This window comes from Rattus norvegicus, chromosome 1, assembly GCF_036323735.1.
Source record: "Rattus norvegicus strain BN/NHsdMcwi chromosome 1, GRCr8, whole genome shotgun sequence".
NCBI lineage: Eukaryota > Metazoa > Chordata > Mammalia > Rodentia > Muridae > Rattus > Rattus norvegicus.
Window position 1 is genome coordinate 231,202,214 of NC_086019.1, and position 27,888 is coordinate 231,230,101.

The 27,888-nt window shown below is 45.9% G+C and overlaps 1 protein-coding gene across 6 annotated transcripts in view; it reads right to left on the reverse strand.

Moving 5' to 3' along the window:
* The window catches only part of Tjp2 (tight junction protein 2), a 128,533-nt gene that overhangs the window by 65,996 nt on the left and 34,649 nt on the right, over positions 1-27,888 (reverse strand). The window contains exons 1-2 of one of the 6 annotated variants that reach the window (XM_039109067.2): positions 12,481-12,627; positions 2,837-3,067 (exon numbers count right to left, since the gene is read on the reverse strand). The exons of 3 other annotated variants lie outside the window; for them this stretch is intronic. In XM_039109067.2, coding sequence (XP_038964995.1) covers positions 2,837-2,878 — 42 coding nt within the window. In that variant the 5' untranslated portion in view covers positions 2,879-3,067; positions 12,481-12,627. Of the gene's footprint in view, positions 1-2,836; positions 3,068-12,480; positions 12,702-27,888 lie in introns of those variants that run through there. 2 more of the 6 variants (XM_039109085.2, XM_006231178.5) reach the window with 2 other exon arrangements.

The following is a 27,888-nucleotide window of genomic DNA, read 5'->3' on the forward strand; positions in this document are numbered from 1 at the left end:
TTCCAAAGAAATTAAAGATGGCTGGAGCCCATGACAAAGATCAGGTTTAGATGCTCCTTTCACTTACACTATCAGATGAGAAGGACGTCTGAGACAGTGTACTCACGCTCTTAAGTTACTCATCCAAGAACTAAGTTAATAGGATTAAGCTATCTTCTATTTCTTCATTAACTTGTAAGCTTGAAAAATCATTATGGTTTTAGTCTCTCTCGATTGCCTAAAATTGGTAGGTAGCCCAGGCTAGGCCTGTCTTAGCTTTGCCAAGTGCTGATATTACAAGATTGATATCACAGCCATCTGTTTCTTTTTTCTTCCAGTTCTGGGGACAAATCCAGGGATGAATGCATGCCTAGCACATGCCTAGCACATGCCTAGTACATGCTAGGCAAGTGCTCCACCACTAAGCGACACCCTCAGGCCTTAGGGTGTGACTTTTCAAGCTTACTCTTCATACAGCAAAGTAACCAGAGTCAGAAATGGTGGCACGTGCTTGTCTATAGTCCCAAACACAGAATCTGAGACCAGTCTAGGCAAGCAATTCTGTGATAGGAGGCAGGAAACAGACCTAAACTATAGGATCTAGGCCCTTCCAAAGGTAGGATGCCTTATGGAGAAAGTAGCTGTTACAAGTCGCCTGGATTGTATCAGGTGACTGACTAGAAAAATCAAAGGACAGACATGGGAGTATGCAAACAGAAAGTCTAGTGCTCCCCCGAAATGATGAAGGAAATAAGAAATGACAGCTGCTTCCACTGACTACTGACTGAGTACCTTAGAGCAATCCTAAGAGCCACCCAGACCTTTCTGGCACAGAGAGCTCTTTTACCAGAGGCCAGACACCTTCACATCTCTGGCTGAGGAACCTTGGGCAAGGGAAGTGCACATGGAGGATCGGAAAGCATGAAAGATAGCAGAAGCCTTCAGGGTTCCTCTTTCCTTCACCAGCAACAGCAAGTTGATTCCCCACCTCCCTTTCCCTCACCAGCCTGAGAACCGCCAAGGCTGAGGCAATGGGTTCTTGGGAGCCTTGCACAACCTCAGAGTCTGTGGGGCAAATCTGAATGCTGGTGACGGGACCTTGGTTTTTACACCAGCAGCCTTTGACTATTTGGGAGACTGCCAATATTTTGCATTAAGTTTCTTTCGCCTAGAAATCATAAAAAAAAATCCTGACTAAACCCTGACCTACAGGTTCTGTGTACAATGCTTGATTTATAGATGCGAAGACTGGACACGATAAAATAGTAACCTGCTTAAGATCAGAGAAAGACGCAGAAGATAAAATAATTTATGGTCAGGTCTATGTGCCGTCAAAGTTACAGATTGACACTTAATCATCTATAGTTCACAAGAATTCTAATACTTGGAATTCACACAAGAAAAAATATGTATATGTGCCCAATATAATGTGCGGGAATTTTTTAAAGGTTATTCATAATAGCAACTTTTTTTAAAAAAATTCATCAAAAGAATAAAATGCTGAATGTGCATGCACATAGAATGTTGAGTGTGCACACACATGTGGAATGATACCGACCATGCACACACATGGAATGATGTTGAGTGTACACACATGTGGAATGAATGATACTATGCACACACATGGAATGACAATGCATGTACATACATGGATGATGAGTGCATACACATGGAGTGGCGCTGCATGTACATGTGCAGAGAATGGTGGTGAATAAGCATACGTGGGATGAGGTGGAAAGTGCACATGTGCACACACAGAATGTTACTGAGCAACAAGAGAACTAGTGAGTTTCACACAATGACACAGACAGATGTCACTGAGATTCCCTGCAAAGAAGGAAGACATACTGACTTCTTCATGTCAAACAAAACTAGTCCCTGGGGAGGGGAATCAAACAAGGCTCTCTTGGGAGAGCCAGTTCGATGATGTTAAAAACGTCTATCTTTCTATCCAAACAGCAACCACACCACTGACTTCCTGGATGCCTGTGACTAGAAGGCACAGAACAAATACTAACTGAATCGTATACTTAAAATATTAAATTTAATGTTATATTTTACCACAATAAAATACCTTCACTTTCGGCACTAAACCCAAAAAAAAAAAATCATTAAACCTTTTATTAGAAATTTAAATAGAAACCCGTATATAAATAAAGTATACTTCAAGAAAACCATAAACATGACAATATAGAAAATGTATGATAATGACTATGTAGACTGTAGAGGGCAGACCTTTCCTGGATTCTTCTGTTTCTTTGGTAAAGTTTTTCTGTATTGAAACACTCCAGACAAACGGTTTCAAACTCCAGTTCTTAAGGAAACTTTTCCTCCCCTTTCCAACCACTCCCTTCTAGAGTCATCTGCATCTGGTTGAGCAGTGCACCCAACTAGTATTCCTCCCAGCCCTTAGATTAAAATCTTCATTTAGGCCAGGTTGCCTTTAATTCCAGTACTCTGGAGGCAGAGGCGGGCGAATCTCTTGAGTTCAAGGTCTACAGAGTGAGTTCCAGAACAGCCAGGGCTACACCGGAAGACAAAGAAAAAAACAAACTAGCTTTGCTTAGGGCTGGGGGTGTAGCTCCGAGGAAGAAAACTGGCCTAACAGGAACAGGGCCCTGAGTTTTTCCCAGCAGCCCAGAAAGGAAAGAAGATAAATCCTGATACAGGCCAGAAGCAACTCCGGACCACCTGGGGCCTCTTACTTTCCGAGAGCCTCAGCTGCTAGTCTGTCCTGGTAACAATAACATTAGGAGGAAAGAAACAAATGTTTTCAGTTTCATACCTGGGAAATTTCAGGGAGTGTCTAAGATGCCACCAATCTCTCTCCCCTCTTAAAACTCACCCAGACACTAACCAGAGCAGCCTGAGGCTGGGAAAGTGCTTCTCCTGAGGCCATGGTCAGAAGTGCTGGACTCTAGCTGCAGCTACAGAGAGCAAGTCCTTTCACAGGAGCCGGTGAATGAGGAAGTTCCTCTCCCCGCCATCAATCAGAAGTCTGGTTTCTGGCTTGACTGGAAGGGGACCAGAAAAAGCTCCCAACTGCAGTCTGGAGCCCCTTCTGTGCTCATCCCAGCAAAAGTTCACCCTAGGGGAAAAGCCCGTGCAAAAGACAAAGGTGTGTGGGAGGCTCCCTGCTCGAAGCTTTGCCTGAAAAGGGTGGAGAAAAGAATGAAAAGGGATTCTCAAGAAGCCCTAAGAAATGGCTGGATTGTGGCTGGAGAGGTGGCTCAGCAGGAAGGAATGCTGACTGCTTGTTAGAGGACAGAGTTCAGTTCCCAGGACCCACAGCAGGCAGCTCACAACTGCTTATAACTCCGAGTGCTTCCTCTTCCTCTGGACCACCTGAGTTCAGTTCCCAGCACTCCATCAGGTGGGATCACAACTGCCTGTTAACTCCAGCTCCAGGGACTCTGTCACCCTCTTCTGGCTTCCAGGGACACGTGTGTGTGCATGTACTCATTAAAAATAAACCATTATAAACTTATTTTTTAAAAAATAAGGGTTGGAAAGACTACTCAGCACTTGCTGCTCTTAGAGACCTGGGTTCAAACCCACACGGCAGCTCACAACTGAAGGGACTCTAGCGACCACGAGAGTGGTGGACATGACTCTAGCAGACCTTGCCCTTCTCCCCCCATTCCCTTTGCCTTGCCTTAAAAACAAAAACAAACAAACAAAAACAAAAACCAACAACAAAATAACCATTAGATTTCATCATTCCTAAGGCTGACCCCCCAAGGTCTATTTCTTTATTTGCCATTTCCTCTTCCTGAGATTGACTACTAAGGTCCAGTTATAAAGTCCAGGAATCAACACTCCCTTTGGGGCACCTAATTAACATGCACAATTAAAATGCAACACTTCATCCTAACACAGGGTTGCCCACTTTACCTTTATAAACCATCATTTTGGGGCTGGGGATTTAGCTCAGTGATAGAGCGCTTGCTTAGCAAGCGCAAGGCCCTGGGTTCGGTCCTCAGCTCCGGAAAAAAAAAAAAAAGATTTAAAAAAAAAACACCATCATTTGCCTGTTCCCTCTCCACCCAGAGCCAGTCCTTGTCCCACTCTGGGACAAATACCCCTTCCCCCTCTTCTTTCTTTCCTCTTTGTTCTCCCTCTTCCTCTAGCTCCTGTCTTATCCATTATCCCTGCCCTCTGTCCCTCCAGAGCAAATACCTTTCCTTTGTGCTGAGAATTTGGTTGGGGGTTGGGGGGATCCTGAGCCCACACTTTTCCTTTTAACAAGTCTGTGTATAAACTGACGTGGTGCTACACACCCTTAATGCCAGTCAGGAGGACCTGAGTTCGAAACCTAGTCTACATAGTGAGCTCCAAGACACACAGCCAGAACTACACACAAAGGAAAAAAAAAAAAAAAAAGAAAAGAAAAGGAAATCCCTAACTCCAGTTCCAAGGATGTGACATTCTTGTCTGGCCTCTGAGAGTATCAGGCACAAACCCATATACAGTCCACAGACACACAAGAAGGCAAAACACCATACCTATAAACCAAAAAATAATTTCAGAAAAAAATTTAAATAAAATCTGGAAGAGAGGAGGCGGAGGAGACAGATGCTACTGGCTTGAGCAGCAGAGAGGACAACCTGCGAGCTCTGGGCTAGTACATTATTCAAGCTGCAACTTAGTAACGGATCTTTCCATCGCTTTGTGAACTGAGCAACTACCAGGCACTCTGCCTTTAAACAGTATTTTTTTAAATGTCTTTCTGAAAGAATCCAATGGATCTCTTACACACACACACACACACACACACACACACACACACACACACACACACACATATAGCTGAAAGAGCAAGGAATTTGGAGTATCTTGCTCCAAACTCCTTAGAATGGTCTCTAGGCTTTTACACTCAAGCACTGAGAGCCCTCAGAAAGTTAAGGGCCACAGATGACTTTATCAGCCATCAGAACTAAGTAGAGCTTAGGTCTGCGACTCACATAAACTGATCAGTTCATTAACGCCACAGTCCCTGCTGCTTCCCAGCTATAGCCCGAAGTTCTGCAACACCGTAACAATTTTAATTAAGACCGACCTGAGCTAAACACCATCCCACCTCAACAGCAGCACACAGAGAGATCCAAAAGCAATTCTACACTTTTTTGGTTAAGACTTCTTTGCTCATCAACTATCATCCATTCACGACATAAATACAAGGAATTCTCTTGGTTAAGTTCTCCACTAGTCTGATTCATGCTAGCTCATGCCTCCCCAAATGAGTCGATCTGATAAGTACACAGTGAATTACGTTTGATGCCCGGCACCGAAAGCCCTTGTGCCTACTGCCATGACTCACACAAGGGCAGGGCTCACAGCTAATAGGAAGTGACTGGAGGTATGCAGGGCTGGAGGAAACAGGGGCAGGTGTACACCAGCCAATCCCACACAGCCGAGCAGCTGACTCCAGACTGAAGAGGGCTAAGGAGGAAGTGTGCTCCTCCGAAACTGAGCTCACCGGGAAGTCCTTTAGCTTTGCTAAGAAACTCCCTCAGTAATCTCATACTTCTAGTCACTGAGACGTGAGAGTGGTGGGTGACGTCTAGGGGATACAGGGATGACGCTCCAGGATGAAACTCCACCCACCCAGGTTCTCAGGTGTGCCTGCTATCCTTGTAAGGCAAAAAGAAGAAACTGAGCTAGAGCCCAGGCTTCCTCCCGTATGTGGGGAGGATCAGCTCTCAGAATAAACAAATTGCTACAGTCGGACATCAAAGCAATGAAGCCGGCTGACAAATTTATTTTTCCTTTCTCCTGAGAACAAAGGCCCTTGAAGCTCCAAGCCCTAGAAGGACCAAATACTACTAGAAAGCATTCTCTCCTTGTGTTGTGTAACAGTTAACTTAGAGATTCCATCCTGCAGGGGAGCTCCTACCCGCCCCACACACACAAGAAAGAGAAAGAGAGAGACAGAGACAGACAGAGAAACTGAGAGACAGAGACACAGAGACAGACAGACAGAGAGGGAGAGGGGAGGGAGGGCTGGGAGGGAGCTCTTCAAAAGTCCACTGAAACTGACCAGATTCTCCAGGCGCTTCCTTGCCTGCCTGAGTGAGTAAGCATAGCCCAGCAGGGAAGAAGTCTCTCAGGCAATAATTGCTCCTCGGAAGACATTTCAGCCAACTGAAGCAGCAAAAGAACCTTCAACCTGCAGGCTGCCCAGGGTAGTCTAGGTTCCCAGCTTTTGTGAGCTGTCACCCATGCTGGGGTGAACCCTGGCGGTGCAGTTGTTCTGGGGCTGATTTGTGCTCATCCAAATGAAGGGTCATTTGTAACTCTGAACCCATATTCCTGTAGGGAACCCCAATAAAACTCAATGGATCACCAAACTGGACTTTGGTGGTAGCCTTATTACTAAATATCGGGTGTACCATGGGTTCCCGGTCTGGGAGTGAGTAGAGTGTTTTGTCTCCCGAGCAAAAAAAATGTTGTCAGGCACCTGGCTTACCTTATCTTCAACTCAAGGAATTAAAATTTCTGTAACACTATCAAAGTTTTCCTTTACTATGATGGCAAAAATGTAACTGACTTTTAGACTGGTGTACAGTCTGAAAACTGTTACAACCGTGGAAAACTACAAACCTGGTCTGGACCTGTGTCTCAGCAGGTAAAAGCACTGGTTGGTCCCGCAGAGGACCAGGGTTTAGTTCCCAGCACGCACTTCTCTGCTTACAATAACCTGGAAGCCCAGACCCAGAAGCTCTCCCACCCTCCCTTGGCCTCCCAGGCAGCAGGTACTCATCTGTTGCGCAATACAAACGCAGGCATATAATAAAATAATTTTAACTTTAATAAGTACCTGCCCAGCAGGTACTTAGCATATTCCAGGCCCTGGGTTCCACCCACAGCTCCCAGAAACAACAAAGGAGATGGGAGGTATTCATTCATTCATTCATTCAGAAATGTGTCAAGATTACATTTTCACCATTACTATATTTACTCCCCTTACAGAACAGGAGGAGGAGAAATATAAAAAAAAGCTACGCCCACCAAAGTCTAGTCAGGCGAAAACATTACTCTAAGTTCAAATAAGCACATTACAAAATATATCCTACTACGGAACGGTGCCAGCCTGTATCGTGTTAAAGACCCAACTTTAACCCTCTGCCAGGTGGCAATCAACAAATGGCATGTGCTGATATGAATGACTAAATACAAGTCACTAGCCAAAGGCTTAGGACACCTCAAAATGGCACCACAGGCACAAACATAGAGACCGCCTGTGATTCAGTGTCCCCTCTTCCGTTTGATTCACGTCAACGTGCATCTCAACTGTTCTTTGGAAGTCAAAGCAAGGAGCTGTTTTCTACCTCAAACCTTCCAGTTCCCACAGCATCCTTCTGAGAGCCCTATTTACAGCTCAATATATATACGCAACAGACGTATAAAAACAGGTTCCACCCTCAGCGCCATAAAGCTAATACATGAGCTAAAATTAAAAATCCCTCCATACAACACATTTGAGAAAGACCCTGAGAAGTTTAAACCACTTAATAGGGCAGCTACTTGGTGACCTGCATTATTCAGGCCCCACTTGAAAACAAAGTGATATTCCCCGGAAGAGGCGAAGCACCTCCTCCCCGCCCCTCCACTTTATCACAAAAGAATGAACAGCATTTGGCCAGGCAACGTTTGGCGACGCAACACCTACTTGGAGAAAGCAGAGAAAGGAAGGGAATCCAACCAGATGTTAAAAAGAGCCTCACAGATACCCCATGGGCAAACACAATCAAAAGAACTGCAGAAATGGGGGGGGGGGGTGGGGGGTTGGGGTTGTTGTGTCCGCAGGCTCAAGATAGAGACCATGGTGTTCAACACTCCCGGTATCCCAGGATGATTCTGCATGAGCGGCTCATGAAGGTAAGGGGGTTGGGGGTTGGGGGGGGGGGGGGGAGTTACACTCAGAGTTCTCCAGATCCAAGTCACATGTGTTTTACACAGTTAACGCCCAAGGCTCAGAGAGCAATAGCCTTCATGCTCTCAATGTTTGCAGTCTACGACTAACTTACCATAAGTTCACAAATCTTAACACAGTCTTACTTCACAATGATTTTCATCCTAAGCTACCCAGTCTTCAAATAAGCGGGACTGGTGACTGCCTTTGCTCTCTTTCCTCACGTGATATTAATGTGTAAGAACTGAAAAACAGAATTATGTTCCGTCGTAGCTAATAAAAAAAGATAGAATTTAATCCCTGTGGAAGAGAATTCTTGGGTTAGTTTTGGTGGTGGTGGTGGTGGTGGTGGTGGTGGTGGTGGTGGTGGTGGTGGTGGTGGTGGTAGTGGTGGTTTTGGTTTTCTGTTTGTGTTTATTTTGAGCCAGGATCTTATGTTGCCCAGGCTGGCCTAGAACTCACAGATATCTGCGAACTTTTGCCTCCAGGAGTGGTAGGATTAAAGGCATGTGCTACCACAAATGGCTGGATAACTTCATTATTGCTGTTTCACTGTTTAAATTAAATGATTAATTAAATTGCTTAATTAAAGGTGGTACAGGCCTTTAATCCCAGCACTCTGGAAGCAGAGGCAGGCAGATCTCGGAGTTCGAGGCCAGCCTGGTCTATGGAGTTCCAGGACAGCCAGGGCTACACCAAGAAATCCTGTCCCAGAAAAACAAAACAAACTGGAGCTGAAGAGGTGGCTCAAACATTAAAAGCACTTGCTGCTCTTAAAGAGGACCTGGCACCAATATGGCTACTCAATCCATCTGTAACTATAGTCCTGGAAATCCAATCCCCACTTCTGGCACCAAGCATAAGCGATAGTCAGACATCCATGCAAACAGAGCAGCATACAAATAGAATTAATTATATTTTAAAAAACTATTTTTCCTGTAAGTTTTATGAACCACAACTGGTCAAATACTCTAGGGAAAAAAAAAATCAAATGGCTAAGTATCTGGGGGTGTCAAAATCCTTAGTGTTTTTTCTGAGAGGCTCGGGATAATGGCCAAGATAATAGGCATCTGTCATAAAAAACAAAACAACACAAACACCAGGACAGAGGCCTGAGGGTGCAGCCCAGTATCGGGGTTCTTGCCCATGACATGCCACAGTCTAGCACATCTATCAACTGATCAGCAACACCACTGCCCAAGCACACAACGACCTCCCGGTCCTTAGGAAATCAGTATAGTCTCCAAATTCTAAGAAGCCCATGTCTAAATCAAGTGGAAAGAAAGAGAGGACTTCCAACTCACAGTTCAGCATTACATAAAAATCCTGCAAGCCTGACTGACTGCTCTCCCAGGAACCGTCCCAAATAAACACTGGCCATTACAATAACAGATACTGGGACAGTTCTAACTCCTCCAGAGAATGTCACAGGTGTCTGAGCTGCTACTAAAAGGGATGACGGCCAGGGCATCGCAAAATTTCCTGTACTGGCTAAATGGCCACTAAATGGTTCTCTATTCTTTCTTCTTTTGAAGATTTGTTTATTTATTTTATGTATATGAGTACACTGTCACTCCCTTCAGACACACCAGAAGAGGCCATCGGATCCCATTAACAGTTGGTTGTGAGCCACCAAGTGGTTGCTGGGAACTGAACTCAGGACCTCTGGAAAAATAATCAGCGCTCTTAACCGCTGAGCCATCTCTCCAGCGCCAATTGTCTAAAACAGAGTTCATGGTGTTCACGAGCTTAAATTCACCAAACTGGTATTAAGTTGGGTCTCTCAATCTATAGTCCTGACTCCGGCTTGGGACCCAGTGACTCCCAGCTAACATGCTAATTCGGCTTCCCTCCACCCAAGACCAGGTGTAGTAGATACCAAGATAGCACCATAGCAAAAACACCTTTATCTTGGGACATCAAGGTCACCGTGGCCACACGTCTTTGCATCCCTGATTGTAGCTTAGGATATATATAACCAATGAGGCATTTTATTGAGAGACAGCTCTCAATTGAGATAAATCTTCAATATGGCCTAGCTGATGGATTTGTTTGAGGGATTAGGCAAAGAATTCCCTAATGGCTAGTTATCTTGGGAGATGTTAAAAGGCGGGTGATTAGTGTGAGCAATTTCACAGCTGCCCCCACATCTCAAGCCAGCCCAATCAAATCACAATGTCTTTTTAAACCACTACTGTTGAACACAAAGAGGTACAGTGACCTAAAGTGACCCCCCACCACCACCACCACCTACTTTCAAGAATCTGTCTCCTTGAAAGATGACATCCAAAGGAGGAAAAAAATTGTGTGAAAAGAAAACTAATGGTGGGAACACTGTCATCGCCCAAGCACTCGGATACATACATTCAAGAAGTGCTCACCAACTCACACGGGAGAGAGATGGCTAGCTGTGATCTGCTGTCCTTGTGTAAGGAACTAGATCAAGGGTTAAGCGAGTTTAGGCATTAGTCACTACAAACGAACTCCCCTGAGGGCCATACAGAGAAACTGGTCTTAGTCCTAGGCAAACCTCAAAAATAGGACCATTTACCATGTTGGAAGTGGAGTGGCCTTTGCTACAAAAGCAGCTCGCTGGACTGTTAGGAGAGCAGAACCATTAATTAATAAGTACATTAGGAGTTTCTGTGATTCTCCCTCCCAACGTTGTGTTACTGCCATACAAGGCCTTCCAAAGAGAGCTGTACCACCCTTCCTCCGACTCACATTTTTCACTGGCATCTGGCACTTCCTACCTCTATTTCTAGACCTCACCTCCCTTACCAACCCAAAACCCTTCACTTAATCCCCACATTAAACTTTCGGGACCCAGGACCACTGTGTCCCTAGCGCCCACTCTTTGCCAGTGCGCAGTGAGGCAAAAACATTTCCAGCCACTCTCTATAGTGACTGACATCAGGAAGGGTCTGCTCACGTGCTTTCTGCCCCCAAAAGAATCCCCAAAGGGACGCAGAGAAGACAATCCCACCCTTTGTTGGGTCTCTGAATAGCAGGGTGTGCGGCTGTATTACACATTCCTCCCTCCGTGCCAGGGATCATCGAAAGTCAGAGCCATCTAAATCAGTCCACCATGCTGGTGTGCACTAGACTCCTGCAAGCAGAAATCCAGTCCACGCAGAACTCAGTCAAGTCCTCAAAGAGACCAGCACTAAGTAGGTGCTCATTAAATGGTAGCTCAGTGGTACTGAAAAACTGCAGCTGGGACACAGCTCAAAAACCTATGCTTAAGGACCTGGGTTCAATTCCCAGCACCCCACGCCCACAGAAACAATCTCTCTCTCTCTCTCTCTCTCTCTCCCTCCCCCTCCCCCCAATCCTCCCCTTATTTAATCTTTTCGAGAAGCTCTGTAGAGGGAAAACAGGAACAAAAAAAACCTCAAAAGCCACTGTTACCTTGACTAAAGCACTCTCTCTTCTCTTATCACCCCCCAAGAACAGCACCCTGCCCAGACTCCTAACAGGCACTGCTGACACCATCCATTCCTTACAAAACACACGGCCTTTACTTACCTTTGCATGCTCCACAGTGAAGAAGCATTATTCAAGAACATGTATTAAACTGGCTAATCCTTATCCTAACCAGGATTACTGAATGGCCCTTTGTGACAAATACAATTACTACTTACTAATTTGTCAGCCCAAACTACCTTCTTCCCAGGATGGACCCGTTTTCTGTAAAGGGTTGTGGGCGCAGCAAACACAGACCACATAGGAAGCTATGGAGGCGTTGTCTTTGCCTCTGCTGGGATTCCAAAGTGGAGTGGAGGTAGGGAGTGTGCACTGCAGGGCAGTTTCTGGGAGGGGATGACTCTTCACTGGGAACCTCGGGAAAGCCGCAACCATTATTACTCAGGTCAGACAGTCGCCAGAGAAGCGACTCAGCCTTAGAACTAAAACTAAACTCGAGGGGAAGACCGTATTCCATTACTGAGTCCTGGCAGGTTCCCTCCTAAGTTCTTCACACTTCAAGAATGTGAAAAGGCCTGAGGTCGAAATCCCTGGTTATTTAAACCTTAAAATAAACTACTGTGTAAAAGCGGAAACTTAACAAATGGAGACATAAAATAAAAGGGACCGATGACAGGTAAGATACTACCAGAATACAAACCATTCATCACTCCTTTCTGGGGCTTCTTCCAAAACCCCATCTCCATTCCTTACTGCAAAACAAGCTGTAACGCAAAGGCAGCTGACTGAAAAGGAAAGCGAGGATTTGGGTACCAAAGAGTCCTCCGTTTCTCTCGGTACATGGCTTAGAACGTCTGCATTAAGTTGGAAAGAGCACACACACACATACGCAGGCGTCCAGTCGGTGACCACAGGCACAGAAAGTCCTGGGAGCCGACACCAGGGCGCTGGACTCCACACTTTCCCCTACTTGGGACTTCATCTCAAAGCCAACTGACTTCAAGAGGCCATGAGCCACCAGCGCCGTCCTCTCAATCCTCCCCTCCCGAAGGACCCTTGCTAACTACAGCCCAAAGAATTGTCGGTGGATAGTGAGGAGCCTCACGGAATCCACCAGCTCCCACGCAACCGCTCGTCTCCGGACCCGGGAGGAAACTTACGCGCTGCCAGCCCGACAGCTCCCGCCGCAGTGGGAACCCGCGGTCTCCCCGCACCGGCATCTCGCGCGCGCTTCCCGCACCTCCTCCTGCTCGCCGCGGCTCAGAATTACAAGCTGCAGTGGCGGACCCCGTTCGCCACCACGGGGAGCCTCCCCTTTGTCCCTCCTCCCGCGGCGCAGCCGGCCCGCCCCGCGCCTAGCTGCGCCCACGCTGGCCGACGGGGAAACTCCAACGGCCGCTACCACCCCCGCCGCCGGGGGAGAGCTCGCCGGCGCCGCGCCCGAGGCCCCGCGGCGGGCAGTGTCATGCGCTCTGACTCCGGCCGGCGGCGGAGGACCTGGAGCAGCAGGAGGCTCCCGAGCTCTCGCGTCCCGCCTGCACCCCCGCCTCTCTGGCCCGATGGTTCGCTCCGCCGCGCGCTTAGAAGCCAGCAAGTCCGGCCGAGCGCGCGCCCGGGGAAGCGCTGCGCCTTGGAGAGGATGCCCGGGAGGTCGCGCGGCGCGTCCGGAGGAACACTGTTTAAAGAACATCTCGGGGGTTCTCACAGACAACGATTGCGTTCTCCTCCAGAGAACGACTGGGGAAACCCCGAAGCTTTGCTTCGGAGGTGGCCTACGGGACCAGCCAGCCCAGACAAGTGTTGCACCCCCTAAATTTGCTCCGCTGCTGACCCAGTTTCCAAGGACACAAAGGTGTTTGGATTAAATAGTAAAGCGGGACCTTTTAGGGCAATGCGGGCCAGGTTACCTCCTTGACATATGAACAGCGACTCCAATAAAGAGATTGAAATCCCTCTCCGTCCCCTGCGTATAAAAGACAGGTGGCCTCAAGGCTGATCTGACAAGATTTATACAGAGTCCTCCTTGTGCAAGAATCGAGCGATTCAAACAAACTGTTTATTATAGAAGTATGTTGACTATTTAGAGTCAAAACTGATACACGAGATTTGGGGTTAGATAAGAGTTGCTCCCCACTCCCACTCCCTCCGTTCTTCCCTTAAATCGGAGAGTAGCCCCTAGCCTTCCTTGGTCCACAGACATAAAGGTAAAAGGTAGAAAGGTCTGGATAGACCCATGACGGGATCCAGATGCCGGCGGGCTCGCTGAAAAGTGTCTTCACTTCCTGTCTAATCAGAGCAAGTTTGGCAGTATGTGTGGAAAAACAAGTCTTGCAGATGCTGCCCTCAAAGCCTTATGCTGCTGCTGGCCTCCTTTGGAGTAGGAAGTACACGCCTCTGAGTAAGCGCTGTGAGTAACATTTCCCACTTTATCTCCAGTTTCCACAGGGACGCGGGCTGGTCTTCCTGACTGGCGCGTTGTGTTACTCTCCTCCTGATCTAAGCACCTATTTAAAAATGGTTCTCCCAATTAGGTGGTACTGACTTCCAGTGGTAATGACTACACTTATGAACCGGTCACACCTTACTTTCATGAGCCTATTACGTCAACAAAGCATCAACAAAGGAGGAAAGGGACCGGGATGCAGCAATTACACCTGTTGCATAGTTGGTTACCTTTTCCTCCCTAGAGTGGGGCTGTCCAATTTGAGCTGACCATGCTACCTGTCTGTATTTACGTTTCACTTTCAGTTAACTCAAATTAAAGGCAATGAACGTTTCCGCTTCCCAGTCATACTGCCTATATTTCCAGGGCTGACAGTCACATGTACCTAATGACTGGACTGGGCAGACCAAATAAAGAATAGTCCCATCGGGACAAATGATGACAGATTTATACACTATCATACCAATTCTTCTGACACACCTGAACGGAGGCATTCCACAAAGGGTTGAAAACTCGATTCAGTGGCTACACGGACTTTGTGATGGCAGTATAAGCCATACAACTCTGATAAGTGTGACAAGCTCTTGCTATGTAGCTAGCGCAGGCTACCCTCAACCTAGAGATTTGCCTGCCTGAGGATTTGGAGGGCTGAGATGACAGCAAAAGTAACTGCTCTTTTCTGAGAAGCAATGTATTTCATGGTGATACAATATATCAAACCTACTCCTGGAATCCCCCGCCCCAACCCCTTAGAGGCACGGTTTCACTATACAGATCAGGTTAGCCTTCCTCCTGCCTCAAGTAGTCCATCACAGCATGCAGTCAGCCAGCAAGGAGAAAATGGAAGTGCTTCCCTACTGATATGGAAGGATTGGGTTCACAGAAAGCTTCCCAGAGATAGCTAGCTAATCCAAGCTAAGAAGTAAGGATGCATGTGTGAGACAAAATTAAAAGGTCTTCCTGGTGAAAATAATATGAAGAAACAAAGCAGTCCCGAGCCTTCCCTGAGGGTACAACAATGTGAAGTGATCCAGGTCAGCAGGGGCCGAAGACCTCACCCAAGTGGGATTTAGTTAGTGTTTTTTTTATATAGAACTCTCTGTTGTATTATGGGAAGATGGTGTTACGGTCTGGGGGGGGGGGCAGTGGTAAGAATTAATCTGTACATACCACCATGGTGGGCAAGCAGGCAAAATGCGGCGCAGTCTGAAGTGAGAGGCATTAGATGAAAGGAAGCCAGACTCCAAAGAAATTGAGAAGGTGGCTAATAGGCTGGATGACTCCACTCAGCTGTGAGAGACAAGACAGAAGTGAGCCCAGTGTGACTCTTTGACCACAATGGAGACACGGGAGCTTACCTTGGGAGGGGCCCGAGGAAAAATAATGAATGAGTTTGTGGGTATACAACAGACAAGGGCTGTGTATCATCCATGTGGAGATGCTCAATAACTCCACCCTGAGCAAATGTCAGCTACAGGAGGCAGACATGAGCACCTGGCTAGAGAGCTCTGGAAATCATCAACGAGGTGTGAATGTCGACATCAAGAGAAGGCATGAGGCCATCTAGACACCTGATGTAGTTAGAGGCAAAGGTGGATGAAAGACAGGGCCTGCCTATGGGAATGCCAGTATTACGAACTCTGCAGGACAAAAATCAGAGCAAACCGGAAAGGGCAGAAGGCGCTCTGGAGAAGAGTGGTCAAAAGCCACGGGAAGAGTGAGTTTTAGGAAAGGGAACAGAGTTAACACAGAACTGTGAGGAAATCAGTCAGGAGCTGACTGGGAGTGGAGACACAGCTCTGTTGGTAGAACGCTTAGCCAGCACAGGGAGCCCTGAGTTTGATCCCCAGCACAACATAAACAATGTGGGCACACTCAGGAGGTGGAGACAGGAGAACCAGACATCCCCTTTGCCATATAGTGAATGTCATACAGGCCAGCCTGGGCTACATGACATCATCGCTCTTTCAGAGAGGGGGCGGGGGGGAAGGAAGGAAGAAAGACCCTGAACCTAATTGGTTCAGAGAGACCCACTGGCCAAAGCCGTTCCATTCTAAAGTTTCATTACTTCCCAAGGTGTCCATTCCCAACCCAGGTGAGATAGAAGGCATCTAAGCCCAGCGATAAGGAGCTATTAAACCCTCTTAACAGAAAGCAGGCCTAGTAATAGCGACTGACGTCTATAATCCCATCACTCATGCAGAATTCTGAGTTACAGGTCAGCCTCAACTTCCCTGGGAGGCTCTGCCACAATGAAAAACAAAACAAAACTATAAATGCACACACATAAACTAGTCAGGCCTGTAATCCTAGCTGTTTAGCGACTTGGGAGGGAACTGTTCAAGGTCATGACCCACCTAGACTATAGAGTTACTTCAAGACTAGCTTGAGCAATTTAGTAAGATCCTATCTCAAGGACCAGGGATGTAGCTCAGTGGTAGAATGCATGTATGAGGCCACGTTTAGTCATTAGTATAGAGGAAGGGGGAGGGGGAGTTAATTACAATATGAGAAAGAACTTATATTGCAAAAAGAATAATGACAACGTTAACTGTCGATGGGCCAGGCAGTGGTGGTGCAGGCCTTTAATCCTAGCACTCAGGTGGCAGAAGCAGGCAAATTTCTGTGAGTTTGAGGCCAGCCTGGTCTACAGAGGGAATTCCAGGACAGCCAGGGCTACCCAAAGAAGCTATGCCTTGAGAATCAAACAAGCAAACAAATGAAAAACTGTCAATGAAAATGAACACAAGTTTTATCTAACCTGTGGTAACAATAATAAAGCATGAAAAAATACATAAAAGAATCGGAAAGTATACTGGGAAAATGTTTTGATGACGGTATTACGAATAGAATTTTCCTCTTAAAATCACATTCAATGTGTCTGTAGTTTGCAAATTATGATTGTATAAGGTTTCTGAACTAGATTAGTTAAGTCTGTGTAAGCAGTCTGGAGGCAGAGCAGGTGGGTCTCTGTGAGTTCTGGGGCAGCCTGGTCTCCATGGTGAGCTCCAAGTCAGACAGGGCTACATAGTAAGGCTCTGTCTCAAATAAATAAATAAAAATAAAATAAAACAACTCAAACACGTGTAACAAACTAAATGCATTTAGTTAGATTTTCTATGGAATGTTAAGATTTTCCTCACCAGGCAGAGAGAGAGGACTTTAAACAAGAAACCAGGTTATACTAACTGGAGTAGAAAAGCCTCCAGTTCAAGGTCAGCCTGAACTACACAGCCAGTTCCAGGACAACCGCAACAAAAAAGGAGAGGGCTGGGAGTGGGATTGAAGCACTTGCTCATACAAACATGTGAGCATCTAGCCCAGCAGTGAAAATAAAAAATTAGTTAAGATTTGAGAACTATAGGTGGAGATATTCTGTACATACACACACACACACACACACACACACACACATACACACAGAATATATTTATATACATATGTATCTGTGTGTGTATATATTTACAGCATGGCTACCTAGTTTCTTCAGTTGGGAACAATGTAAACTCACACTGAAAAGTCTCTAGGCCGATTGGAATCATACAGACCCACCCCTCCACAAACATTTTTTAAATGCCTACCCTATCCCTTAGGGTAGGCAGAGAGAGATAAGGACAACGTACAACAGAGAATGCCTACAGTATGATGAAGGGAAAGATAAACACACAAAAGGTGACAAATGACAGGCCAAAGAATTGCCCAAGCAGCAACTAAAGCCCCAGTGATCCCTGACACTTCTCAAAAGGATGACAAGCCTCCCTCCTCGCTGCAAACATTAGCCTTTCTGGATGGCTTCTACGGCCCCACCCTACCGCACCACTCTAAAGTTACTTGGGGGTAGGGTGGGGCATCTCGACGTTACTCATTCCTTGTCAGTTATCACATATTGGTCCTTTTACTCCCAAAAAGGGTTTAAAGTACTCATCTTTAATTCACTTTGTTTTCTTTTGTGGTGAGGAGGCTGCTGACTGGCTATCTAGCTTCCTAAATCCTACATTCCTAAAGAACTGTTTACTGGAATGTGAAACATGTAGTTCTTGCCCAACCTGCCCACCCTGATAGAATAATGATTTCTTTCTTCCTTCCCAACTCCGTGGTGCTAGAGACAGAACCTGGGGCCTCACAAGCACATTCACACCAGACGTGCACCCGACCTGAGCTGCATCCTCAGGCTTTAGAACTTTGTGGTCCTCGTTCAAATCAAAGTCAGAGATGAACAGAGATGGGTACAACCCCAGCACGAAGAATCATTAAGTCGTCCTTATCTCTGCAAATATGAGCAAGCTATAACGTGTCTGTGTATGTCTGTGTGTGTGTGTGTGTGTGTGTGTGTGTGTGTGTGTGTGTGTGTATGAAATCCAGTTCTTTACACTAGCTAAACACTTAAAAATAGAGGTGGAGAATAAACTAAGAAATTATAAGTCATGATAAATACCAAGAGAAAGCCAGAGGAAGGGAGATGATCTAATTCCCAAAGTAACGCCATTAGGTCATACATAATGGTTCAAATTCAACAACAACAACAAAAAATTACCACGTGTATGGCTGGAAAATACTTTGTTGGCTATATTTTAATTGATGTAGGCTGCTGTGATTTCACACCTGTTAGAAAATATGCTCAGTAGGATTTCAGCTTACATGACATCCTGACTAGAATTAAAAAGAAACTAAAAACATTTAAGATTTTATAGATTTTATTTTTATTCTGTGTGTATGTAAGAGAGACAGACAAAGAAAGAGACAGATAGACAGAGACAAAAGACATGAATACAGTGCCCCCAGAGGCCAGAAAGGGACATTGGATCCCCTGAAGCTGAAGTTAAATGTGGTTGTGAGCCCTCTGACAGATCCTCTGTAAGAGTAATATATGCTTTTAACTGCTACGCCCCAAAACTTGCGATTTTAAAATAATTATCCCTAGTGTCTAAAAATATATTATGTACTAAGCAGTGAAAACTTCTGTCCACAGGCTAGAGAGACAGCTCAGTGATTAAGAGCACTTGTTGCTCTTGCAGAGGACCTGAGCTCAACTCCCAGCATCCGCATGGCAACTCAGAACCATCCAGAACTACAATGGACCTGATGCCCTCTTCTGACCTTCAAAGACAGGCACACAGTACACATATATACAAACATATATAGGCAAAACGCTCACATGCATAAAATAAAATAAATAAATCTTTTTTAAACATTAAGAAAGAGGGAGCTGGGGGCTGGAGAGGTGGCTCAGAGGTTAAGAGAACTGTCTGCTCTTCCAGAGGTCCTGAGTTCAATTCCCAGCAACCACATGGTGGCTCACAACTATCTATAATCAAGTCTGGTGCCCTCTTCTGGCCTGCAGGTGCATACATGCAGGCAGAAAGCTGTATGATATATACATAATAAATAAATAAGTGTTTTTAAAAAAAAGAAAAGAAAGAGGGAGCTGGGCTGGAGAGATGGCTCAGTGGTTAAGGTTACAGGAAACAGAATAACGAAAGTAAGGTTATACTATTTTACTTAAAACTAACTAGTAAACAGAACTTTATTTGATGTGATAGAAAAAGGAAACCTAGGTGTGAGCTGAGGCTACAGCTCACTAGAAAAGTCGTGTGTGAGTCTCAATCTTACTGCTAAAGGCGGTGGGACACACACATACACATACCCCACCACAACTAAATTTGATCAAAACATGAAGAATCTCCAAAAATATCATCATCAAAAGAGTAAAGAAAGGGATCCCCTCACAAACAGTTTTGCAGTAGTGAATTTCTAAAAATACTTTGGAAATTAATAACAAGGTAAGGGAATACGTTATGAGATCATCTTTCATTATTACTTTTTAGATTATATGTTTTTATTGTGGAAGATATCACAAGCCGCCTCTTCAGTGCCCGCCCTGGATTCTGCCTCACTGTCTTCCCTCCCTTCCAGTTCCCCCAGCAGCCAAGATGATCTTTCTCTCAGGAAAAGGAGATCTTGCTGTTTTCTGTGTTTAAAGTCTTAAAGGGCCACCAAGCACTCAAAGAGTCACCAACCTAAACTTAGATGTAAAAGTTGAACCCTTAGGAGATGAGGAGATGGCTCTGTGGATAAAGCGCTTGCCACACAAGCATGAAGACAGGACTTCAGAGCCCTGGTACCCACATAAGCGTCAATCCAGTGTGGTGGAGCAATCCCAGCACAGACGTGAGGAGGGGATGCCCTGGACAAGCTGGCTAACTAGGCTAAATCAGCGAGCTGTGAGAGCAATAAGAAACATCTCAGTAGATAAGGTGAGCAGTAATCAAGGAGGAAACCTGACATCAACCTCTGTATACGCAGGCACGCATGCACGCACGCACACACGCACGCACGCATGCATACACATGGACATGCAAAAAATGAAGTGAGATCTTCGTAATGGGATGACTGGACTTGCTGCCAGTTGCCCTCACCCTCATCCCACCCTGTCTTCATACCTTTAGGAAATGCTATATTAAAAAATGAAGTCTCGGTTGGGGATTTAGCTCAGTGGTAGAGCGCTTGCCTAGTAAGCGCAAGGCCCTGGGTTCCGTCCCCAGCTCCGAAAAACAAGAAAAAAAAAAAAAGTGAAGTCTCAGGTTGGAGAGATGGCTCAGTGGTAGGAACACTGACTCTTCTTCCAGAGGTCCTGGGTTTAACTCCCAGCAACCACATGGTGGCTCACAACCATCTGTAATGAGATCTGATGCCCTCTTCTTGTGTGTCTGAAGACAGCTACAATGAGCTCACATACATAAATAAACCTTTAAAAAAAAAATCTAAAAAAAAAAAGAAGTCTCTTCCAGCCAGCAAAAACGGAGAGAGTCTTCATCATGGACTGAACCTAGGGGACTGGGAGGACGGCTCAGCAGTTAGGAGCACTGGTTGCTCTTCCAGGGACCTGGATTCAGCCTCCAGCACCCACAGGGCAGCTTACAACCACCTGCAACTCCAAGGGCAGCTTGTGGTGAACCCACCTTCTCCAACCTCACAGGCAAGCTCACTACCTACAGTCACACTTAGCTTTCTTTGTGGCTGTGGCCTCTGATTCTCTGCCCCAGTCATTCCTGCCCTAGAATCTTCTCACCGGACCTTTCCTCCTCTTTGGGTTCCTCCCTCCCTCCCTCCCTCCCTCCCTCCCTCTCCTCCTTTTTTCCCTCTCCTCCTTCTTTTGGTTTGTGTTTGGGGCACAAGGTCTATGTAACCAAGGCTGGCTTACAACGGGTGATCTTCCTGCTTCAGTCTTCCACATTTACAGGTGGGCGTGGCTAGTCTCCTGCTCCAATTCCTTTCTCTGCCTGAAGTAGGAAGCCCCACTTGAGTGGACACCAGCAAGCAATGCCCAGAGTAAAGATCTAAGCTACAGATAGAGTTAACAGAGTCTAATAAACAAGCCTCTCTGGAACGCAGGACCAGTATGAAAAGGCCAGGAGCCCTGGGTGGTCTGACTAGGGAAAGTTCAGTCCAAAGAGCACACTAGAAAGGCCGTAGCCAAAGAAAGCAAAGGAGCTGATTACCCCCGTCTCCCTCTTTTGAACTTCACTGTTATCACTGGCAGAGCATCGCCATGAATGTTATTGCTGTGGTGAAAACATGTTACTGTAAGTACAAAGTCGTCAGACTCTCCAGGAGAGCTTCTTAGTAGATGATACCTTTCCACCACCTTCTCCTCCACCTGCCCGTAGGAAATACCCCTATGCCCAGCATCCACCGCTTGGTGATAAGGATGGGTAATATCTTGAGTATGGTGAGTTTAGTTGGCCTCAAAGGTGACAAAAGAATTGTTTGTTTTTTTTTCTTTTTTCTTTTTTTTCGGAGCTGGGGACTGAACCCAGGGCCTTGCGCTTCCTAAGTAAGCACTCTACCACTGAGCTAAATCCCCAACCCCAAAAGAATTGGTTTTGCAGTTGAGATTCAGCTCTGGCCTAGGCCGTTTAAGAATCTGGGAAAGAGGCTTGCCAAGATGACTGGGTGGGCAAGGCTTGTCCTGTGGCCAAGCCTGACAACCTGAGTTCTATCCCCAGCACCCACATGATAGAAGGGGAGAATGGACAAGAGAAGCCCTTGTGCAATAAATGGGAGCTTCATCTGTCAATAAAAAAGCTTATGGCCAACAAGCTGAGGCAGGATTAGAAGGTGGGACATCCAGCAGTGAGAACAAGCATTCTGGGATAGAGAAAGGTAAGGGAAGGAGACAGTTGTTTGAAATTGAGGAGAGGCAGCCAACCATGTGACATTCATAAAATAGAATAAATGGGTAATTAAGTATGAGCTAGTCAGGGAATGAACCAAATCTATTGGCCTAGACATTTATTCATAAAAAATTAAGTCTCAGAGTCACTATTTCGAGGAACTTGGATGTAGGTGACAAAACCCGCAGCTACAACAGACCCCTGAAAGTTGTCCTCTAACCACATATGTACTATGGCACAAATGTGTTCTCTGCCATACACACACACACACACACACACACACACACACACACACACACACACACATTTCTAAACCCTCTGAGGAGGCCTATACTGCTATTTGGAGGAAATTTTAAGTTGGAAAGAGGCAGCTATAGTCAATGTGGGCCCTTGCATTTGGGAAACTTCCAAGGCAAAGTGTAAGGCTTGTTCAGGCCATTGACAGGCTGAATTAGTATTCAGCCTTGTCAGTAAGGTTCTGGGCCATAGCTTGACCCAACTCCAATGGTGGGGAGCTGTGGTGGTTTGAATGAGAATGGTCCCCATAGGCTTATGTGTTTAAATGCTTGGTCTCCAGTTGGTGGAATTGTTAGGGGAGGATTAGGAGGTGTGGTCTTGATTAGGAAGGCTGCCACTGTGGTGGGCCATGAGTTTTCAAAGAGCTAGGACCATTCCGAGATGGCCTTCTCCTTGTGGATAAGGATGTTAACTTTCAGCTATGGCTCCAGCACCATGCCTCCCGCCTGCTGCTTGCTGCCATGCTCCCTGCCATGATGATCATGGATTAGCATGAAACAATTGCGGCATAAGCCTGGTGACTGAGTTTGATCCCCTCTTAAAAGGAAAAGGAAATAGCAACTCCACTGAGTTGTTGAGAGCCACACATAATAATGATGATGATGATGATGATGATGATGATGGTGGTGGTGGTGGTGGTGGTGATGATGATGATGATAAATTTAAAGACAGAGAAATAAAACAAGCATGAAGACCTAGAAGAAAAGATGTATGAAACTCTTCAGATTTATTTTAACATAGATAGTGTAGAAGCAGTTTTAAGAATCAGGCATAAGTTATATGATTAGTTACGGTGTATACCACAACCTAATTAGGTAAGTTTATAACCTATAGGATATATATTTAAAGACTGGACCAGGTGTTATAACCAGAAGGGATATAACAAGAAAATAAATCTCAAATCTTATAATGTTTATTCAGTAAGCTTAAATAATTTACCAGACACTTTACTTATAATTATATTTTAAAATCTGTATGTGTATGGGTGCTTTGCTAGTCTGCTGCCAGTGGAGGGCTGAAGAGACTGGGGAACAAAACCTGGCTCCTCTGGAAAAGCAGCCAGTGCTCCTAATTGCTGAGTCATCTTTCCAGCCCATAACTGTGTTTTTACATAAGTATAATATCCCATGATTTGCTATCTAACTTGTTAATATATTTCATAAACATTAGCATTATAACTCATACTATCTCCACATTGACAGTTGGCATTCTTACAGCGGATACCCACTGAGGGCACACGTCACATCCCAGCCCCATATAGACTTCGCTGAACTGCAGACAAAACCCTGATTCTTGTTGGATCACAGCTGTTGACCAGGCTGTCTGTCCTGTGTCCTCACCACAGTCCCGTGTCCTCTCCACAAAGTAAGCAAAGTGGACCTCAGACACCTGCCCTCTACTGAACCATCTTGTCCAATAGCAACAATTATAATCAAATGGTCTTACACGTTTGGTCAAAATTTGAATCAATACTTGGGATTAGGTGTGAGGCAGCATGCTGCCTGCAGTCATCTCTACCCCCGCTGTAACACGTGACCTCTGAGTGAATCCAAACTGGGGCCAAACTGCCACCTGTTGTCACCTGCTGCTTTATGGACAACGTCAAAGCCAGGGTCAGTGATGACCTGCTACTGGCGTTGGCGCCACTTCCCCAGGTTACGTGAAATGATAGAAAGAACTCTTCTAGGCTTCCACACAGAGCTACCATTAGAGGGACCCAAAAGACAGCTGCACACGGCAGCGTGAACGGAATGCACGGAAGCTCAGCTCTAAGTGCATAGCCTATCCGTCAGACAGAGCTGGGTGTGGCCTGTAGGGGATCCCAAGCCAGTGGCAGGTACCCAACGTGGCTGCCATCGATGGAGGAAAAACTATCACAGAGAAGGTCAGGTGATGGAGAGGGAAAGGAGGCTAACGGAGCCAGGACTGGTGGCGCAGGCTTACCTGGTCCTTGTGGCTACATGCCAGCTTGGAACAGTAACCGTTCTGTAAAACGACTGTCCCATTTGCATCCTAATTATATCAAAGGGCCCCATCTCTCACCTTGCTGCTCCCCGTGTGTACTTAAGTGGAATAAATGGGAATTGGGATGACCGGTTTGAGTGTCATCTCAAACCTCTGCCCCAGGGACTTCTGGGAGAGCGTGCTTGGCAGTATTCTCACGTTCTCAGAGGCTGATTGTACCAAGCTACTCCCACGCTCCTGCTGTAGTTAGGGTGAGAGCCCTAAGAAAGGTGTGCAAGAGGGCATATCAATTCTTTCCTAATCCAGGAGGTGTAGGCCAGGTTAAAGATACAAATAAAACTCCCCCCCCCCCCCCCCCCCCCCGCTAAACAGGGTCTCATTATGTACCCCAGGCTGGCCTCGGACTCCCAGCAATCTTCCTCCTGAGTGATGCGTTTGCAGGCATGTTCCAGACAGAAGGCATGCAACCCTTCCTGCCTCCAAGTTATGGAATAGTTGTAAATGCAGCTAGGACTTAATAAAGATGTCTGACATAGGTTTCAGAAACAAGGGTTAAGAAAGGTACTCTGGAAGTCAGCTATGACATACCCAGGAGTCACTCCGAGAGAGTTGAGAAAATCAAACAAACCCAAGGGATTCCAGCCAATCAAGGGAGTCTTCAGTCTGTGTTATTGTTGTTGTTTCATTGTTTTGTTGCTTCAAGACAAGGTTTCTCTCTTTAACCCTGCCTCTTCTGGCACTCACTTTGTAGTCTAGGCTAGCTAGCCTTTAGCAAACCACTGCCAGCATTGAGATTAGCTTTTGTTTGTTTGTCTGTCTGTTTGTTTCCTCAGACAGGGTTTCTCTGTACAGTCCTGTCTGTTCTGGAACTCTTACTTAAACTCACAGAAATCCGTTTGCCACTGACTCTGCATGCCTGGATTAAAGGGATGTGTCACCACCACCTGGCTGATCTGTGTTTTAAAACAAACTAGTCAAAGGTGACTTCCAAGAGACCCCCAAATTCCTTGAGATTTACATTCTAAACACCAAGTCCCAAAACCAATATCTTGCTATTTTTTTTATCAGAAACGATTCTAGCTATTATCCTAGTGGTCTCACTGTTTGCTTACCTTTTCTCTTCCAGATCTGCTGGAACCATAATCCAATTAAAGGCTTCCTTTAACACCTCTTGTTCAGTTAAGAAAGCCTCTCTCTCTCTCTCTCTCTCTCTCTCTCTCTCTCTCTCTCTCTCTCTCTCCTGCCACAAGCCACTATCAGAAGAGATAAATTTAACACAAGAGACAAGAGGAAACCGCTTTCTTTTTTGTTTTGTTTGCTTGTTTGTTTGTTGTTTTCTGGAAAGTGGGTTTCGCTATATAGCTCTGGCTGGCCTGGAATCACTATGTAGTCTTTTGTGGGTTTTGAACTTACAGTTGTTTTCCTGCTTCTAACTCCTGGGTGCTGGGATTGTGGACATGAGCCTGTACAAGTATATTAATGGAGCTAATTATTTTAGCAACAAAGCTTAAATTTTTTTTTCTCTTTTCTTTTTTTCGGAGCTGGGGACCGAATTCAGGGCCTTGCACTTGCTAGGCAAGCGCTCTACCGCTGAGCTAAATCCCCAACCCCCAAAGCTTAAATTTAAAAAAAATCAAAGCGAGTTTTAGGCATACGCTATTACTTTGATTTCCCCCCCAAAAGTTGGTTTATTATGTATACAGCATTCTGCCTGCATGTACACCTGCAGGCCAGAAGAGGGCATCAGATCTCACTATAGATGGTTGTGAGCCACCATGTGGTTGCTGGGAATTGAACTCAGGACCTCTGGAAGAGCAGTCTGTGCTCTTAACCACTGAGCTATCTCTCCAGCCCCCTACTCTGACTTCTTCCCCCGCTCCAAAGGAAGCATACCATTTTTATTTATTTTTATCACATTTATTTAATTAGTCATGGGTGTAGGGCTCAAATACATGGACAGTACACTCGCTGGGGTCAGAGGACAACTTGTAAGAATAAGCACTTTTCTCCTATTATGTAAATGCCAGTTATCAGGTTTAGTGTTAATGCCTTTACCCACTGGGCCTTCTAGTCTACCCAAGAAACAGTTATTTAACTGCTGACAAATCAAAGTCTTGTAATATTTCTCTTTATGTTTTTTATTTTTTTAATTTAATTTTCTATTAGCTATATTACTTTGACTTCTTAATATCAACTATTACATCTTAACATTGACATCAAATAGCAATAAGTACAATCAAATGGTTTGGTCAAAATTCAAATCAATACTTGGGATTAGGTGTGAGGGAGCATGCTGCCTGCAGTCATCTCTACCCCCGCTGTAACACGTGACCTCTGAGTGAATCCAAACTGGGGCCAAACTGCCACCTGTCGTCACCTGCTGCTTTATGGACAACGTCAAAGCCAGGGTCAGTGATGAGCTGCTACCAGCCAGAAGCTTTGGTGCCACTTCCCCAGGTTACATGAAACCATAGAAGGAATTCTTCTAGGCTTCCACACAGAGCCACCATTAGAGGGACCCAAAGGACAGCTTGCACACGGCCGTGTGACTGGAATGCACGGAACCCCAGCTCTAAGTGCATAGCCTGTCCATCTGACAGAGCTGGGTGTGGCCTGTAGGGGATCCCAAGCCAGTGGCAGGTACCCTACATGTCTGGCATTGGTGGAGGAAAACTATGACAAGTGACAAGTGACAAGTGGTGGCGAGGAAAGGGGATAACGGAGTCAGGACTGATGGCACAGGCTGACCATCCTATCAACAAAGGAAATGGGACAGAAGGAGCTCGAGTTCAATGTTAGCCTGAACAACTCAAGGGTCCCTGTCTCAGTATCGAAGTGTAGGGCTGGAGAGATAGCCCAGCAGTCAAGAGGACCCCAGTTAGACAGTTCACAGCTGCCTGTGACTTCAGCTCCAGGAGGATTCAGTGCTCTGGCCTCTGTGGCATACACAGACAGAGAAACACACAGACACCAAAACAAAAACAAACAAAAAAATCCACCTAAAAATCAGAAGAGCATCATCTGGAAGGACAGAGACACCATCACCTCCCTCCACTCTTTTTTTTTTTTTCTCCCTTGCAGTACTGGGAGTGGAAACCAGAACCTCAAGCATGCTAGTCAAATGTTCTGCCACAAAACTACCCAGCCTATAACAATGCTGCTCCTTTCTTTCCTATAGACAGGAATTCACTGGGCAGCCCCGGCTGGCCTGGAACTCACTATGTAGACCAGGCTAGTGGAACTCAGAAATCCACCTTCAAACCGTACTGATTAGAGGAGACCCCAAGAACAAGGCAGATGGTGCAGGCTCTGCAGACACCCTCCTTCCCTCAGGCCAGACAGTGCTAGCTGATCATAGTGTCCTTGTTCAAAGAACTTGGGAGCATCTAGGAATCCTTAACTCCTAACAGCCTCACTTCTGGGAAGTCCTTTTTTGTTCCAATTTTTGCAACTGTAACTTTCAAGTCTTCCCCATAGCAGCCAGGCTTTCTTGCTGCTCTTCTGATCAACTTTTAAGAAAGCCTGCCTTCCGAGATGCTTCCATAGCCAGCTTGGAGCCTCCTTTATCAGAGCATTAGTTTTGAGGGCAGAGTCCCCATAACCTGATCAATCCTTAAGCCACCTCCTCACACCCAAGTGGCTAAAATGTGTGTGTGTCTAGACAAGAACACTGTGGTTGAGGTGAGCTA